At 35.4% G+C, this 19,843-nt stretch overlaps 1 protein-coding gene across 3 annotated transcripts; it reads left to right on the plus strand.

Moving 5' to 3' along the window:
* Positions 1-14,708: 14,708 nt before the first annotated feature.
* Positions 14,709-17,886, plus strand: LOC145613104 (retinoblastoma-related protein-like). Of its 3 annotated transcripts, none has more exons than XM_081668169.1 (5): positions 14,709-14,964; positions 16,385-16,525; positions 16,622-16,717; positions 16,817-16,863; positions 17,590-17,886. In XM_081668169.1, the coding sequence occupies exons 2-5, from the start codon at positions 16,406-16,408 to the stop codon at positions 17,627-17,629; spliced, it is 303 nt and encodes a 100-aa protein (XP_081524295.1). In that variant the 5' UTR covers positions 14,709-14,964; positions 16,385-16,405; the 3' UTR covers positions 17,630-17,886. The 3 variants fall into 3 exon arrangements, 2 of the variants coding, with proteins under 2 accessions (XP_081524295.1, XP_081524288.1); XM_081668162.1 differs by lacking the exon at positions 17,590-17,886 and adding an exon at positions 17,349-17,579; XR_014106867.1 differs by lacking the exons at positions 16,385-16,525; positions 17,590-17,886 and adding an exon at positions 17,349-17,569 and having other exon boundaries at positions 14,714-14,964.
* Positions 17,887-19,843: the final 1,957 nt, after the last annotated feature.

A 19,843-nucleotide genomic window follows, 5' to 3' on the forward strand; every position in this document is an offset into this window, starting at 1 on the left:
TTCATTTTGTACATTTTGTGTGTTGGTGTTGAATAAGCTTGGGGGAGTGGCATTTTTGGTATTTTTGTTTGATATTTAATGACTTCTTGAGTTTTTTTTTAGTGTCGACCGCACTTTTTGCTTCACTTAGGAAATATCACCAAATTTCAAATTTTTACCCCGCCTTAACCCTTAGCCTTACGTTACAACCAATAAAAAGACCCTTGGACTCTAGTAGGTTAGGTCAAAAGAACGGTGGAGGGAGATAGACTTCAAACCTATGGAAAGAGAATGCATAGTTAAGATGTCGGGATTACCTTCTCAAAGTTTTTCATTTCTTTATCTTTTTCCAGTTCCTTCGTGGAATCTTGAGAAGCTAGCTTAAGGGTTGATTTGAAGCTAGTGGAGAGAACGTGGCCCGATTGGTTGGGGCTATGGTGGATTGAGTCCTAAGTAGTTCTCTATGCTTAACACGTGTTATGTTTCAATAAACCATTGAAATCTTGGAACGTGCATACATTTGTCCATTTAGAAAGGTTTGCATTCATTAGTACTTTTCCCTATCTTTTGTCAATACATGAGCTTGTGTTTGTTTTCTCTTTTCATGTTTCTTCTCTTTTTCCATTTGTTGCCTTGCCTTGGTTTTTGTCGAGAGTTGTGGGTTAAACCTCTTAGGAAACCCTCACGAGAGCTTACTCGTCCTCTTTGGCGACATGGGGGTTTAAAGGGCTTGATGCATACGCTAAATGCATCCGTGATTCCTACGACACTGAGTTAGTGTCCATTCTTTCTCTTTGTTTCTATTTTGTTTCTTTTGCTTTCAATAATTCCATCTTGTCCTCTTTTGACTTAGCTTTTCTCGAGGACGAGCAAAGGTTTAGCTTGGGGGAATTTGATGAGTGACATTTATGTCACTCTTAGGGAGTAGTTTTAGAGTTAATTCCGTGTTTATTTTCCCTTATTTTCCCTTTTATTATCTTGTTTTCTTTTTAATAAAGTTTCTTGTTTATTTCTTAGTTTTAGTATGTTTTAATTTAATTTCTTTATTTAATTGGTTTCTAGTTTATTTTCTTTTTTAATTTGCATTCGATTTATTTTACTTCATTCCTTTTCATTGTTACTTTCATAGTTTTAATTAGCTTTATGTTTATTTTGTTAATTTATTTTACTTTCTTTAATTCTATAGTTTTATTTAATTTTTATTGTTTTAGTGTTATTTCTTTTATTTTCTATTTTATTTTATTGATTTCCATTTTATTTATTTTATTCTTTGTCCCAATCCTCTCCTCAATCTTGCTCGTGTTTGTAGGTGTGTTCGAGGTTCAAGGCATATGCTACAATATCAAAATGGAGTGAGTTTCGGGTTTGAGATAAGGGCATAAAAAGCTGCCCTGCTACTTGCTGCTGCCTCCTATCCTTCACCCCGCCTCTTTCTTAACCTCCACCACATCAATAGCCCACATCAGCTCCTCATCTCCTTCATGCAATGCTCTAATTCGCATCCAGCCACAACAAAACACCAACTTCCCTGCTGCAACCACCAACCAAATCAGCCCACCAATTCACAACTCATAGCTGATGTTACCACCTTCACCCAGAATCAATCACCAAACAATTAGCAACACCTGCGCAACTCCCTGCTTCCTCAATTCCACCACCGCAACAACAACAAAAACAACCACCTGCACCCGCAATACACCCGAAGCACCATCGTACCACACATAGCAGCTGCACAACCCACCGCTGCTGCCTCCAATCGCCACCAATAACCCTGCACCATCGTCCACCAAAACCCACACCAATAAACCACCTTCAGCCACTCAAATCGGCACATAGAGCAGCTCTCCTCCCCGCACAAACCCACCTTTCCCTAGCAGCAGCAATTGCGCCCAAGTCAACCCCATCAATTCACACAAGCATCAGCCAAATTCAGAGCAATTCAAGTTCATTTGGGTTCGAGCAAACCACATAGGAGTTCGGTCAAAGTGCCAGTCTGAAGATTTCGATGTTTTCTAAATTGAAGAGGTGTGGTTGAACAAACCCATGGTTCGACCGAACCAACCTCGTAGTTCGGCCACACCAACCCATGGTTCGACCGAACCATTTCACGAGCTTCGCGCGTGATAATTAATGAGATCAAATAGTGAAGCTTGGTGATTACCGTTGATCTTCAATTTAGGATGATGATGTCCGTTGATGATGGTGTGATGTGGTGGTGATGAAGATCATAGAGCAGCCAAAATATCGAAGAAGAGGGGGAAAAGGGTCTGATATGTTTTGGGGATTTTAGGGGTTTCTTTTTCTTTTTCTTTTTATTTTAGTTCTTTTCCTTCCCCTTTTCTTATTTCTTTCTTTTATTTTTTATAATTAGTTTCTTTCTTTTTTTTTTCCTTTTCATTTTATTTTCTTTTCTATTATTTTCTTAGTTTTATTAGCTTTGTATATATACCCAATTTTGGGGTAGTTAGAATGGGAGGGACAATTAACAATTATTTAATTCTCTAATTAGTTTTAAGGAGAGCTTCTCTCTCTAGGTTTAGGTTAGGATTAGGATAGTTTAGAGAGAGAAAGTAAGGGTTTCACCATTGTTGAGTTTGGATTTTGAAGAAGAAATTGATCATTTTTTCTATAGAATTTCATCTTCAATCAATGAGAATCTCTAACTCTCTCTCCTCTATTTTTATTGCTTTCTTTTGATTATTATTTTAGTTGTTGGTATTGCTTGTTAATCATGTTTATTCTTGATTATTTGTTAATTAATCTTGTTATTAGCATGATTAGTGAGTAATTTCTCCATTAAGGGGATGGTTGTGGTGTAGTTGGACCTTGAGCATGTTCTAGGGTTTAGAATTGATTTATTTGTGATTAAAGTCTTTATATGCTTGATATTCTTTAATCTTCTCGCAAGTGCACATTTTTGGTTGATTAAAGGTGAATCTTTGCTAACAAGGAACGGAAGTTGACTTAATTAAGGTTCATTACTATCGATTGTTCTTTGGTTGCACCTCCCAATATATGGTTCTAGTGTGGAAACATAGAGGTTATGTTAGGAGAATCCAATTGACCCCGAAAGGCGGCTAGATTGGATCTTTAACTTCGACATTCGAGCATGTTTAGTTCATAATTAATTCAATTTCTATGCCTTTGTTTATGTTCAAGTGAATGTTATACCTAAACCATTTCCCTTAATGTTTTATTTCTTGTTTTAGCATCTTTAGACTTTAGTTTATTTATCTCTTATTTCAGACTAGATTTGTTTATGTTCAAGTGAATGTTATACCTAAACCATTTCCCTTAATGTTTTATTTATTATTTTAGCATCTTTAGACTTTAGTTTATTTATCTCTTATTTCAGACTAGCTTAATTGTCGATAACATTTGGTGGTATTTATTCGTTCCATGTGGTTCAACCCCTATGCTTACCTTATACTCGTATGAGGTTTGTTTAGGTTGTATAAATTGTATTTGATATAGGGATAGACAATTGACAATGCGTTTATTCCCTTGTTAGTGCCATAAATGACACTCATCAAATTCTAGCAAAACTTACATAGATTGACAAACAAGAGATCGAGAGCTTCAATTAGTTTGAGCGAATTTACTTGTGAAATGATCAAGAACAAACAATTTTAAGTTTCGGGCGAAGACCGAACAAGAAATGAGTAGTAGCAGAAATGAGGAAGAAGAAGGGGCTTTATTCTGGAAAACGCGATTCCATTGCGACGCGATGATACGTGGCAGCGTGCGCTGGCTCTCCATTCTCCAGCGATACAATTTCTAGGCCCCATAACGCTTAGGTGGACCTTATTCAACAAATTGCGTTCCTTGGTACCCCAGTTAGCCCCTTTAAGAAAATTGACATTATTTGTAGTCGGCTCGATTAATATCACAGTAAGTGATCAGCCTGACAACGATCAACTCACTTAGCTTAAGCGCCTAAGAACTGGCTCATCACAAGCACCAAAGTATTGGTTCACTGACAGGGGAATAAACGCGTCGTCAATTGTCTATCCCTAGATCAAATACAATTTATACAACCTAAACAAACCTAATACGAGTACAAGGCAAGCATAGGGGTCGAACCACAGAGAACGGTAAACACCACCAAATGTCATCGACAATTAAGCTAGTCCGGAATAGGGGATAAATAAACTAAAGTCTAAAAATGCTAAAACAAGAAATAAAACATTAAGGGAAATGGTTTAGGTATAGCATTCACTTGAACATAAACAAAGGCATAGAAATTGAATTAATTATGAACTAAACATGCTCAAATATCGAAATAAAGGATCCAATCTAGCCGCCTTCCGGGGTCAATTGGCTTCTCCTAACATAGCCTCTATGTTTCCACATTAGAACCATATACTAGGAGGTACTATTAAATAACAATCGATACTAATGAACCTTAACTAAGTCAACTTCCGTTTCTTGTTAGCAAAGATTCACCTTTAATCAACCAACAATGTGCACTTGCAAGAAGATTAAAGAATATCAAGCATATAAAGACTTTAATCACAAATAAATCAATTCTAAACCCTAGAACATGCTCAAGGTCCAACTACACCACAACCATCCCCTTAATGGGGAAATTACTCACTAATCATGATAATAACAAGATTAATCAACAAATAATCAAGAATCAACATGATCAACAAGCAATACCAACAACTAAAATAATTATCAAAATAAACAAATAAAAATAGAGGAGAGAGAGTAAGAAATTGCTCATTAATTGAAGATGAAGATCTACAAAGGATTGAACAAGCTCCTTCTTCAAAATCCAAGTTCATTAATGAAGAAAACCTCACTTTCTCTCTCTACCAAAGAAGACTAATCCTAACCTAACCTAAAACTAATTAGAGAGAAGAATAGATAGTTATTCCCCCCTTTTTTCTAATTACCCCAAAATTAGGCATTTATACTAAGCTTAATAAAACTTGGAAAAATAGAAAAAGAAAATAAAATAAAATAAATTAAAAGGAAAAGTAAAAATAGAAAACTAAAATAAGAATAAAAAAATAAAAGAAAGAAAGTAAGAAAAAGAGAAAATAAAACAAAGAAAATAAAAATAAAAGAAAAAGAAAATAAAATCAAATAAACCCACAAATCCCCACCAAACCATCAGCTACCCCATTCCTTCTTCTTCGAAATTGGCTGCTCTAAAATGGGGGAATGATCCCATGTTTTTCATCTCACCAAATCAAACTAACAACCATCATCATCAAATCACTACCGCTCATCATCATTGAAAATCGGCACCAAGAAAACACCACCGTTCGATCCTCATTAAAAGCCATGTGCATAGCTCGTGAAATGGTTCGGTCGAACCGTGGGTTGGTTCAGTCGAACCATGGGTGTGTTCGACCACTCCTCTTCGAATAACAAAACCCCCAAAGTCTCTGACTCGACGTTCGGCCGAACCCTCAACGGTTTGCTCGAACTTGAGAATTTGTGATTTACTGTAAATTGGGGATGTTGCTGTGCGAATTGGTGACGGTAAGGTGCAATTGTTGTTGTAATTGATGCTGGTGGTGGCTGCTCTGTTGCGCGGTGGTGGTAGAATTGAGGTGTGGTTGCGGTGGTCTGGGTTGTGGTAGGTTACGGTTAATTGCGAGTTGGTGGTGGTTGTGGGCTGCAGGCTGGTGGTGTGTGGTGGTTGATTGTTGCGGATTGGAGCAGGGGAGTTGTGTTGGTTGGTGGTGAGGCTGGTATGCGGCTGTGTAATTGGATGGGTTGGGGATTGGCGACTGGTGGATGTTGTTGGTTGAGTCGATTGGTGCAGGGGAGTTGTGTTGGTTGAAGGAGGCAGCAGCTATGAGGTGGTGAGAGTAGGGGGTAGCTGCTGTTGTGTGGCTGCTGCAATTGGTGGTCAGGTGGTGCAGGTTGTGTTGCTGTTGGTGTTGGTTGCGTTGCTGTTGGTGTTGGTGGAGCAGGGGATGTGCGTGAATTGGTGGGTGATTGTGGTTGTTGTTGCTGGCAACTGGAAGTGAGGCAGGGGCAGCGAAATGCTTGTGTTGTTGGTGTGTGTGGTGTTTGCGGGGTGAAGCAGGGGAAGTTGCTGGTGGTTTGCGATGTTGGGGTTTGGCAGGCTGCTGTGTGCGTGAGGGAGCAGGGGAAGAGTGTTGTGTTTTGGTGTGGTGTAGGATAATGAAGGGTGCGGTGATGGATAAGGTTGGGCAGCAGCTTTGTTTGGCGTTTGACTCAACTTGGAACCCGAACCCACTTGACATAAAACCCGAAACACCTATAACCAAAAACACGAGGGGATTACTAAGAGATAAAATAAAATAAAATAAAGGTAAAATAAAGTAATATAGAAAAAGAGAAATAACACTAAACTAATAAAGATTAAATAAAACTATACAAGTAAATAAAATCAAATAAATAACAAAATAAACTTAAAACTATACAAGCAAAGAAAGTAAAAATAAAATACGAAAATAGACTAAAACTAATAAAATAAAGAAAATGAACTAAAACGCACCAAAATTACCAAAATAAACTAGAAATATTATTAAGAGAAAACAAGAGAAAGAAAGGGGAAAATAAGATAAAATAAACACGAAAATGACTCTAGAACTACTCCCTAAGAGTGACATAAATGTCACTCATCAAATTCCCCCAAGCTAAACCTTTGCTCGTCCTTGAGCAAAGCTAAGGCAAAAGAGAACAAGATGGAATTATTAAAGGCAAAAGAAACAAAATAGAAACAAAGAAAAAGAATGTACACTAACTCACTGTCGTAGGAATCACGGATGCATTTAGCGTATGCATCAAGCCCTTTAAACCCCTATGTCGCCAAAGAGGACGAGTAAGCTCTCGTGAGGGTTTCCTAAGAGGTTTAACCCACAACTCTCGACAACACATAGCATTCAAGGCAAAGGTGAAATCAAGAAAACTCGAGTTTTGATATTTCAAACCAAACACAAACAATGGGCTAAATGCACAAGAATACAATCCTTTCTAGACATTAAAGGTAGCCAAGCAAAAGAATAGCTAAGGTTGATGCACACATAAAGCATGCAAAGGGTAGAGAACTTAGAGGGACTTACACTCCTCCTTATCTCCAACCAAACTCCCGCATCCTCACTAGTTTTGCATCCACTTTTAAGGTGATATCTCGAGATTCCTCGAAGGAATCGGAAGAAATAATCAATGAAAAACATTTAGGCTACCCGACATCTTGGCATTGATAGCTCGCTCAATAGGCTTGGCTTGATTACCCTCCATCGGTAGTAACTAAACCTCACTAAGGTCAAAAGGTCTTAAAAGGGTTGAAACGTTTAGGCTAGGGTAAAGGGTGTGGAAATAAATTTGGAAATTGGTGGTAAACTTAGAAGTGAAGCAAGGTTGATCATTCCTCAATTCAAATTCAATAAACTACCAACTTCCAAATCAAAAATTCTAGCAACACCTCCCCCAAGCTTATTCTTTTTCAACCAAACAACAAATATTTTTGTATTTTCTCAATATTTTCTTTTTTTTTTCATTTCTTTTTATTCTTTGCTCTCGCCTATTTTAACTTTGAGCGGCTTTTTCTTTCATTTCCTTTATTTTCTTCTCATTTACTCAACCCATTCAACATAACAAATATAAACACAAGTACCAAATTTTGAGTTTTTTCACTTCTTTTTCATTCTTTTTCTCACTTTCATTAACCAAAAATACAAATCAAGTCCCAAGAATGCTTCATAAAACTAATAAAGGTGAAAATAAAGCAAAGGTCCATTGGTTTGTAATGTGGTTATGCCAAAGAAGGGAAAATGGCTCAAATTGGGTTACTAAATGAGCAAATGCAAAAGAAAAATAAAAGAAAAGAAAATAATAAAACAAAACAAAAATCCTAATTGCCTTTGTCTTCCCCTAGGTTGGTTCGGTCTCGATCTTAGGTAGATTAAGCCAAATTCTCGATATAAGCTAGCAATGCCAAGGATCCAAACGCCACACATGCAAGAAATGTAGAAGGCTAGAACAAAATAGACACATCCTCACAAAAATGACGGTAGTGGAGTAGCAAAAATCACCTTTAAAGCTTCAACTAGCTAGAGAGCGACTACCGTCTTACCACAAACCAAGTGAGCTAAGGTCTCATAGCCCTTAAGTTCTACTACCTTGGCAATGTTATATGTGTGAACCAACCTCGACATTCAAGTGCACGAAAACCTCTAACAACTAGCAAAGAGGGTATTCTAGGTGCTAAAGCCCAATTATGTCCAAGTTTAAAACAAAACATTTTGAAACTTGCCTTGAATGCCATGGAAAGACACTATACACACAAATATTCACAAAACCAACAATACTCAAGAATGCATATACAATAGTGCAATATGAAAGCATGATCAATCAAAACTACATATACCAAAAGTCAACTCAATAAGGCGCTCATGGCCATCCAAACATAGAAAACCAATCTCAATAATAGACTTTGGCAAGTATGAGAGAAATAAATCAAGCAATCATGAGACTATGGATTAAGAAACCACCAAGAGATATAGATAACCCCCCCCAAGCTAGCGAATAGCTACTCCCCCAAGCTAGAATGGAGCATTGTCCTCAATGCTCAAAATAAAGGCACAAAGGGTGGGTGGGAGGGGAAGGAAGAAAACTCATTCACACAACAATTCATAATCATTCAATCCAAATGCAATTAAGAAAGCGAATCCAAGATGAGGGAAGAAGGAAAGAGTAAACCAAATGTGAGGTGGGTGTTGAAACCCGCAATTGAGCACATTGTCCACAATTTCATCTAATTCCTCGTCTTTGTTGCTTTTCCAAATGCAAGCAATCATTGGTGTGCTTCTTCTCAAGGAGCTCAATCCAAAATCCTTGCACATGAGTATATGCATCGAGTACCTATACACATAGACAAGAGAGTAAACAAAAATGAGAAATACAAAAGAAAGAAAAAGAAAGCAATAAAACACGGGTTACTTCCCGCAAAGGCTTGCTTAACGTCCAAGCATGACCAATCTAGTAAATAACCCGACAAAGAACGCAATAGCTTGTCATATGCACCGGCAAACATATCAAGAAATAGAGCATACGCGATGCTCATATGACAAGGAGACTTTATGCTTGAGAGAAGGGAGAAAAGAAAAAGTAAAATAATCAAAAGAAAAATCAAGAAAATAAGAAGAAAAAGTAGAAGAAGAAAAAGAAAAATCCTCACAAAAATCTATTTGGTTGGCATTATAACTCTTTTCCTCATCAACAATGAAAGAGTTTGGGGCTTCGGAAGCATGAAAAGGAAGAGGATCCCTAAGAGGTTCTTTGAGAAAAGAAGGGAGGAACATAGGATAGTAGGAGATATGGTTAAACCTTTGGGAAAAAGGTGTATGAGAAAGGCAAAAAGGGGTAGCTAATCCCTCATCACAAGATTTCACATCACTAATGAGGGAATGAAAATCAATCATGGAATTCTCAAATGAAGAACCCTCATGTTCTACATCTCCCGCAAGCTCAAAAACTCCAAGGTAATCAACCTTATCCTCCTTTTCAACACAATAAACATCCTTTCCTTCTACTATCTCAAAATCAAGAGTGAATGGGGGCAAATTTCTCTCAAACTCTTCTCTTTCTAATGAAGCCTTATCAATGAACTCACTCATAAGGTTATGGGCTACCGTTTGAAACTCAAGAAATATTTGGGCCATAATCTCAAATGAGTCCAAATCATCATGGATAGACGAGTCAAAAGCTTGCTCATTGGAATCATCTAGGGGACTATGGGGCACACCTTTAGAATTCATGCAAAAATCGGATGCAAAATGAGAAAGAGCATGCACTTCATCATCATTAGAATGTACCTCATTACATTGAGCTATAGAGAGAGGGGAGTTGAAATCATGCATTACATGGTCACTATGGGGAGCATCAAGCACATCATGGGAATTCATATTAGACAAATCATGACAATTAGCATCAACATTAAAAGCATGAGAATCCCGAACATAAGTCTCATGATTGGCCCTCTCCCAATCATAATTATCCCTAGCTAACCATGAATAGAAATCCCAAGCTTCATCCGAAGACATGTCTTGAAATTTACCATTTAACATATTATCAACTACTCCTCTAAAATTCTCATTTAATCCCAAATTGATGATTTCACAATAATCACCCTTGGTTAAACCTTTAACACCATCTAGGAAATCCTCAAGTCTATTGAAATACACCCAAAACGGTTCATTATCAAATTGAGGAATAGAAATATAAGCCATTTTTTCTCAAACAAAACAAAGAGAACAAAAACAAATCAAAAGAAAATATAAACAATGGACTAGTCTCAATAAGATAACATGACGGTAATGGAAGCCGTTCCCCGGCAACGGCGCCAATTTGACAGGGAAATAAACGCGTCGTCAATTGTCTATCCCTAGATCAAATACAATTTATACAACCTAAACAAACCTAATACGAGTACAAGGCAAGCATAGGGGTCGAACCACAGAGAACGGTAAACACCACCAAATGTCATCGACAATTAAGCTAGTCCGGAATAGGGGATAAATAAACTAAAGTCTAAAAATGCTAAAACAAGAAATAAAACATTAAGGGAAATGGTTTAGGTATAGCATTCACTTGAACATAAACAAAGGCATAGAAATTGAATTAATTATGAACTAAACATGCTCGAATATCGAAATAAAGGATCCAATCTAGCCGCCTTCCGGGGTCAATTGGCTTCTCCTAACATAGCCTCTATGTTTCCACATTAGAACCATATACTAGGAGGTACTATTAAATAACAATCGATACTAATGAACCTTAACTAAGTCAACTTTCGTTTCTTGTTAGCAAAGATTCACCTTTAATCAACCAACAATGTGCACTTGCAAGAAGATTAAAGAATATCAAGCATATAAAGACTTTAATCACAAATAAATCAATTCTAAACCCTAGAACATGCTCAAGGTCCAACTACACCACAACCATCCCCTTAATGGGGAAATTACTCACTAATCATGATAATAACAAGATTAATCAACAAATAATCAAGAATCAACATGATCAACAAGCAATACCAACAACTAAAATAATAATCAAAATAAACAAATAAAAATAGAGGAGAGAGAGTAAGAAATTGCTCATTAATTGAAGATGAAGGTCTACAAAGGATTGAACAAGCTCCTTCTTCAAAATCCAAGTTCATTAATGAAGAAAACCTCACTTTCTCTCTCTACCAAAGAAGACTAATCCTAACCTAACCTAAAACTAATTAGAGAGAAGAATAGATAGTTATTCCCCCCTTTTTTTCTAATTACCCCAAAATTAGGCATTTATACTAAGCTAATAAAACTAGGAAAAATAAAGGAGAAAATAAAAGAAGGAAATAAAATAAAGAAAGAAAAGGAAATAAAAAGAAAATCAAATAAAAATAAAAGAAAACAAAAGAGAAAAGAAATAAGAAAAGGAAAAGGAAAGGAAATAAAAATAAAAGAAAAAGAAAAAAGAAAACCAAAACCAACCAAAATCCCCAAAAGAAAAAAAACATCAAACGGTTTTTTTTTCTTTTCTTCTTGGCTGCTCTGATTCGATTCTCCTACCACCATCATCAACCATTATCATTAAATCAATGCTCTAAATCAATGGCTATCAACACCAATTGCATCATCATCGTTTTTAGACCGATTAATCTTCATTAATAACCACGTGTATAGCTCGTGAAATGGTTCGATCGAACCGTGGGTCGGTGCGGCCGAACTACGGGGTTGGTTCGGTCGAACCATGGGTATGTTCGACCACTCCTCCTCGATTAACGAAACCCACAAAGTCTCTATCTCGAACTTCGACCGAACCACCAACGGTTTGCCCGAACCCGATTGAATTCGAATTTGCTCTGATTTGGGGCTGTTGCTGTGCGAATTGGTGATGCGGGGTGATAATTGGTTGGAGGTTGGGAACGGTGGTGAGGTGGAGTTAATTGGTGGCTGAAGGTGAGGGTGAGCAGGGGTTGCGCGTGGTCAGGTGGTTCTGGTTGTTGCGCGGTGGTGTTGCGGGGTGATTGCTGGAGGTATGGTTGTTGTCGTGGCTGTTGGTGGCAGAATTGAGGTGTGGCAGCAGGTGAGTACGGCTGTGGGGCTACTGCGGTTGCGTGAGAGGTGATTTTGGTGGTGAGGGTGAGTGAGCAGGGGAAAGGTGGATGATGGTGATGTGCGTACGTGGTTGCGTGAGGGAGCAGGGGAAGAGTGTTGTGTTTTGGTGTGGTGTAGGATAATGAAGGGTGCGGTGATGGATAAGGTTGGGCAGCAGCTTTGTTTGGCGTTTGACTCAACTTGGAACCCGAACCCACTTGACATAAAACCCGAAACACCTATAACCAAAAACACGAGGGGATTACTAAGAGATAAAATAAAATAAAATAAAATAAAGGTAAATAGAAAAAGAGAAATAACACTAAACTAATAAAGATTAAATAAAAATATACAAGCAAATAAAGTAAAATAAAATACGAAAATAAACTAAAGCTAATAAAATAAAGAAAATAAACTAAAACGCTCCAAAATTACCGAATAAACAAGAAACTTTATTAAAAAGAAAACAAGAGAAAGAAAGGGAAAATAAGATAAAATAAACACGAAAATGACTCTAAAACTACTCCCTAAGAGTGACATAAATGTCACTCATCATTCACCAGCAAGCACAAACGCCAAAGTACTGGCTCATTACAAATGCGCCGAGGTACTGGTACGACAAGAAATCACAACGAAATATTCAAGCAAAGCACTAGCAAACTGAGGATCCACAAGCGATGGTCTTCGATAATCTTCCCTTGGAAAATTGTCACAACAAAACTTAATATGGCTACAAGCAGCGGTCTTCGATGATGTCCCGAAGCATTAAGAAGATTGTCTATAGCGGCAAGGTATTTTCGTGGTGAGGTACTGCCACAACACTGGGAATGACGAGGTACAGCCACCTTCGACGATATTCTTGAGGCGATGTAGATTATTGTCACAAACATATGAACTTAGCGAGGCACTGTTACCTTCAAATGGCGTTCACGAGGCACTGTGGAAGTCATCACAACAAATACAATAGCACAATTCAGTTACTCCAGAGACGTGTGCTCGACGGTGCAAGATACGCGTTTCTAACTCTCTTATCTATTTAAACTAACGCTAGTTTTCATGTATCGCCATTACAAGAATGATTCAGGATCGCATAACGTTCTAAATCATTCTCCGTCCCTGTCACTAGTTTGACTTTTGTTTTCGAAATTTATGTTTCTCCAAACTCAGTCAAAGAGGGGGATTCTATAGACACCTGATTGTGTCTCCCCAAAAACCAAACCCAGTGATGAATATCATTCATGTAATTTCATTATCGAACAAGGTAAAATGTGAAAAGTCTTGAGATGCGGTCGTTTTAAATAAAAATACTTTTTTCTGGTTTCGAAAATATTGTTTTTCGTACTTTATTTATGAAAAAACATATAATTCATTTTAGTATATTCCATAATCAGGGTTCAATAATTGTGTAATTGGATGGGGCTTAAAAAAAATTTCCAACAATATATTATAAGCCCTTTCTGAGTTATAACGAGAAAGTTATGGTCAAAGTACTAAAACTGGGCCTAAAACGAGTTTTATGTGCGACCCAATGATCATGTGGAGGGTCCACTAATCTTAATTATATTCCTAAACTAATTAGGATTTATTAGAAGCTTTATTAGTTTTAAAAAGATCTTAATTATCCTTTTCGAAAAGATAAGATTAAAGAGTTTGAAATTGGATGAAACTTTCCTTTTTTAAGTCCTAATTCTATTCGAATTGAAAGACGTTCAAAGACAGTCATATATTATTTTTTTGCCTCATAATTTTAAGCCATGTCTTATATGGTTGGATATATTTATAGATTATATTTCCAATGATATATTATAATATTAATTTCGAGCTATAACGAAAAAGACATGAAAGAAATACAAAACTCTATCTAAAACTGACACCCTTCTACTATTTCGGCCATATATTTTATTCTAAAAACGATTTTAATCTGATTCTAATTATGTTGGAAATTAGACTTCAAGAGCTTTCCAACTACATATTATATGACTTATTTCGATTTCTAGACCAAAAGATATGATAAAAAAAACTCCGCAAAAAATGTCTCATCGTGCCACGATGGAAGCTGTTTTACTCCAGGTCGAATTCTATCTTTTTCTGATCATTACGGGACTATTTTCTATATAAATAGGGTCCTTTTTCCCCATTTTTAATCATCAACAATCATTTAATTCTCTTCTCTCTCTTAAGCAATAGTTTGTTCTTTCTCCCTCTTTCAAGCCTAACCTTTTTACAAACACAATATTGCATTCACTAGTTCTAGACACACCTAGCAAAGCTCGAAGTTGCCTTCTCCCTAGACGTGAAAGGTTGATAATTTTTTAGGGTTCGGTTCCAAATCTTATTTCAATTCTTTGATTAGATTTATTGTTTTAATATTTTCCTCGAAGTTACTAATGTGTGTACACTACACCAAAAACTAGATTACAGATCGCAAAATATAAAACGGTTACCCAAGGTAGGCATTCTCCAGAAGAATATAGAACGTGTTTATATAAGAGGTGTTCTGTATGTTAATACATATGGAACGGTTAGCATAGTTAACCGTTCTCTATTTTGTTTTACTCAAATAACTAAAAAAATAATTAATTATTATAGATGATATGGAACGGTCATCTTGACAACCGTTTTGTATCCTATTAATTAATTGTTTTTTAAAAAAAATTAGGAGGAAAAAATATACGAAATAATAATTTACCCAAATCAATCAAAGGCAGCTAAAAGGAATATTGAAGCGCGCTCATCAATTTCACTTTCACGTTGAATACCTTAAAAAAAGAGTATGGTATCGTTTATTGCTTCAAAAAGTGAAACCTCCATAGTAGCCTCTTACTATTTCGCCGCGCCACCGCACCACTGCTCCACCGCCACACAACATCTGCAGCACCGCACCTGTCCGTTGATCCACTAGTGCATTGAGGTTGGCTTGATTTTTTTTTTTTTTTTTTTTTTTATTTTTAAAAACAAGGTTCGATTTTTTTTTTCTCATAGAGTAATTGGATTGTGATAACTTGTCAATCTAATGGCATGAATCATTCCAATTATGAAGGAAATAGAAGTAAATTCGTAGTTTTCATATTTTAAAGTAATTTGCAATTCGAATTTTAGGTACTAAAAAAAACCTCAAAGTTCTCGTTTTAGGGATAAATCCGATCAATCGATTGTTTATATGCAAATATTTTAGCCTAATTGCAGTAAGTTCAATCAAATTACCCTTAATTTTGTCACTTACATTTATTTTAATTGTAATCAAAATTATTTTAGCCAAATTAATCTAACCTAAGCTCAAGTTAGAACCCTAATCAGATAAAAAAAAAATAGAACAAAGAGAGAGGACTTAAAATAGTGAGATATATAAGCATAAAATGGTTAGGTTTAGTGGTGGTAATATATAGTGTTGGTAGAATTGAAGAGGATATGGCTCAGCCCATTTTGTGAATTGGGTATCGTTTAAAAAAAATGTATTAGGTTTTTGTGTTTACATCTGCTTTTGAATAAGATTAAGACCCTTCATAGACTTGCTTATTTGCCTCTTTGTATAATATATCTCTAAAATTATGTGATTTGTTTGATAATTGAATTAAATTTGGTTGCTAATGTACCCTTTGATGTTAGGATTGAACTATGAAATTGAACCTCTTCTTCCTGGCAGGGAAGCCCCTCTTACCCTAGAGTAAAGAATTATTTGTGAATTTATGTGAAATTTGAGGGTTTTAGAGTGATATTTGAATATGAAACCCTAGAGTAACGTATAACTTGTGAATTGTGTGAAATTTTAGGGTTTTAGAGTAATAATTGAATGGTGATCATGGTGTTTCGTGTTAACTTTAAGAATTGGATAATATTGTTTGTTACACAAGAATGAAATTATTTAATGAAGTTTGTCTCAATTTTTTTCTTTCAGATGTAGTTTGTTGCAGGATTTGGGGTTGAACACACTATACTTAAGCTTATTTGCATAACCAATTTTCGTTGGATGAAAAGATGTTTTCGGACACCTTGAAATTGTTTATTTATAGCAAAAGTATTTTGTTGAATAATGTGTCGCCTATCGAAAACACAATGGTATCTTTTCATCTTGAGTAGGCTTTATAAGCTATTTTACTCAGCTTGAACTCGGGTACTTGTGTTGGACTTGGGTCCATGTCTAATGTCCAAGTGTCTAACTTATGTCTCTTATTTTTTACCTGAATGGAGTAATGAAGTGTCCATCTCCATTTCAGATTGTCTAATATTGTACTTCGGGTAATGAGGTGAAATGAAAAGACCAAGTAATAATAGTTATTGGTTTTTCACGTTTACTTTCAATTTCTTATGTTTTTGCACATCTCTGATTTCAGCCACAGGAATTAGAAAGATATATGTTTGCCTTTGCTATCTACATTAGTAAGAGATTAGGTGAGGTAACTACAAGTGATAAGAATGAAGTTGGTAATCAAAGTGGAGTTACTTTGTGTCAGATACTAAGCCATGAAGTTGAAGTACTTTTCACCCTATGATTTTGATTATGACATTTATATAATTGGAGCGTATTTGTTGTTCAGTATGTGATTGTTTCTACTCTTTTTTTTTACTAGTCTGTAGATTTTTTCAAAGAGGTTCCTCAATTTATTGTTAAGGTTGGCCCAATCTTAAGTAACATGTATGGTAAAGATTGGGAGAAGAGACTTGAGGTATGTGGAACATCTGAATTCAGATGCCTTTTCTTTGTTTAATGTATTGGAGTATCCACTCATTAGATTGAGAATAATGTTAACTCATTATTTGATCAGGTGAAAAAGTTGCAGGCCAATTTTGTGCATTTGAGCCTTTTAAGCAAGTAGGCCTTCTCTCTCTACTGGTTTTCTTTCTGAGTATATTTCTTAGTTTTTTGGATTAAAAATTTAGTTAATTGGGCTTTTGCAAATCATGCCAGATTCACCGCATAGCTTATAATTATAGTTAAAACTGAAGTCCTTGAGCTCTTTGTGTTGATACATGTGATATTTGTCTTTCTTATTTGGTTATCATGTAAACCTGTAAGGCTGTACTGTAAACATTTTATTTGCTGAAGCTTCCCTTATACCATATATGGCGGACATAGTAAATTGAGCTGCAATGTTGTTGATCATGTTGATGAAGAATGTTAAGTTTTGGTAAAGAGAGAAATAATATTGGGAGTAAACGGCTTAAGCCACAACTGTTATTGACAAACACTATATAGGTGTTACACTGTTCATATTTAACAAAAAATTTCACTTGTATTATGATAAGAATGACATATTAGGGTAAACTGTTATTTACTTATCTGATTTGCTTTTACAGTGTTACCATGGGCAGAGACCTGCTGTTAAATGGCTTATACCTCAGAGTCCTGCCTTGTAGTCTCACTTTTCTAGCCATAGCAATTTTCGTGCTATGTTCAGAAGACTGCGTCACTAAATCTGTTATTGTTTCTCCCATGTTCTATCATTATAGTCGACGGCTAGGATTCTTGATTCATTGGATAATAGTGTAGTCATAATTTATTGTATATTATTAACTAATATGTATGTATTTTACATTGTATTTTAAGCAAGTTCATTCTACATATTCTCAACAAATGATCGATGAGCTTAGGGAAAGGTGGATTTCATATGTTATCGGATACCATCAACTAAATGACGACGATGATGATTTCTGTGAATTGTAGATAAATATGGTAATGGTATATCTAAGCATAATATTTTTAAAATCAACAATAATTAGAAAGGTGTTTTCACATTTAACTCACGTATTTATTTGTATAGAACAAATTTTGTATGAATGATTCAATTAAATTGTGGTTGAATGTTTTAAATTATATTCATGAAGTATATTTTGATGGCTTTCGTCGTATTTGAAAATATTTTTGTTAATTATATTATATTGAAAGTTATATTGCATGTATACAAGATCATGAATTTATTTTACATAGGAAATGTGGAATTTTTCTTACAGGATAAATGTACAAGATAAAATACATGAATAAAATAAATAGAGGTCTAAAATGAAATAAAAAAAAATAAAAATTATCAAAATACAGGAATAATACAAAATAATATACGTACATGGTAATTCGAATTATCAAATATATATAGCCAATTTTTTTTTTTAAAAAAAAACATTAGAGAACTGTTATCTAATTTAACCGTTCTCTATTGTAATGCAATAACAAACGGTTAAGTTGCCTAAACAGTTCTTTTTTCCTTCCTTAATGGTCAATTCTAAGAAGAGAAAAGATAACGGTTGTAACTAACAACAGTTCTCTATTTGACAATAAATAAAACGCCTAAACAACTCGTTCTATATACTTTATACATCGCTTAGCAGAAGAGCGCTCCTAAGGCGATCTATAAAGCCTATTTTAACAGTTCTCTAAGACCTTTTTTGTAGAAGTGGTATTGTTTTGATAGAAAAAGATACGAGGCAACAAAGTTGTTTTATTGTTATATCTATAGGAATCATTCTTTTACATTATTTTAATTTCTAGTATCATGTTAGGATGTCTTTATGATTCCTAGTATCATGTTTAGTGTATTAACTAACATTTTTAATATCATGTATGTATCTAGTATCATGTTTAGGTTGCTTCATATGTCTATTATCATGTAAGTATCATGTTAGGATTAAAGCTTTGATCTTTATTGTTTAGTGACATGCTAGGATTTGTTATTAATCTTGTTAGTATCATGCCTAGGATCTTGCTAATTAATGTTATTATGCTTTTAGATTGAATATTATTATTATGATGATGATTTGTTATATTAATATTATTGTTGCTTGATATATTGTTGTTATTTCTTGATCACGCCTTCTCTTGTAAGATTGAAGAGAATTTGCATTTGTAATCACGGTTAATAAGATAATTAATAATTTTATCAAGGTTAATATGATTTTAATTTAAGTGATCGCCAATAATTGATTTGTTTGAGAATTAATATTCAACCAAGATAGATATTAAACAGGTTTAGGATTAATATAATAATTGTATGTTAGTCAGAAAGCACCCATCAAAAAAGCAATAATACTTGTGCTTTGTTAGTCTTTAAAGCATTTGGTCGATAAAAGGGAAAGGAAAATGATCCTTGTTAGTGGATGCATTTAGACGTCTATAGTATATGCACATCCTCTAACTGGTCATCATTTTAGTTGAAATAAGATCACCATTCTCATTTTCAACTACGGTCATTCCTCTCTTTTTAGGGCCACATGAACGGGGGAAACCCATCTAGAACTCAAAATGGGGAAGATGATGTCGGCATCAAGGAGTTTGGTGATTTCGTTCTTCACCACCTCCCCCATTTGAGTATGAGTTTCCTTTGCCTCTTAATAGAAGGCTTAGCACCCTCCTCAAGTGTTATGTGGTGCATACATAAAGCGGGACTAATACCTTTGAGGTTATCAATGGTATATCCTAAAGCACCTTGGTGGTTAATCAAAACACCACATAATATTTTAATTTGGCACTCGTTCAAAGAAGAATTCACAATTACTGGAAAATTTGAATTAGGACCCAAAAACACATACCTTAGGTGTGATGGTAGATGTTTCAACTCTACCATTGGAACACCCTTACCATGAATATGAGAAAAATAAAGTAAAGGCCTATTTTTAGAGCAGCTTCAATCTCTTTTAGGTTGGATTTGTACCTTCATTCTAAAATATCGGTCATGGTTCTGGATCACTATGGAGCTAGCGATCTCTAAGATCGTAAAGGGTTGTAACCTTCACCATGTGAACGGTTTACAAGTTCATAAAACTTGTTCGCAACTCTTTTTTCTCTAGCTTCCTTCCCTTTG

Source organism: Chenopodium album, chromosome 3 (genome assembly GCF_948465745.1).
Source record: "Chenopodium album chromosome 3, dcCheAlbu1.1, whole genome shotgun sequence".
NCBI lineage: Eukaryota > Viridiplantae > Streptophyta > Magnoliopsida > Caryophyllales > Amaranthaceae > Chenopodium > Chenopodium album.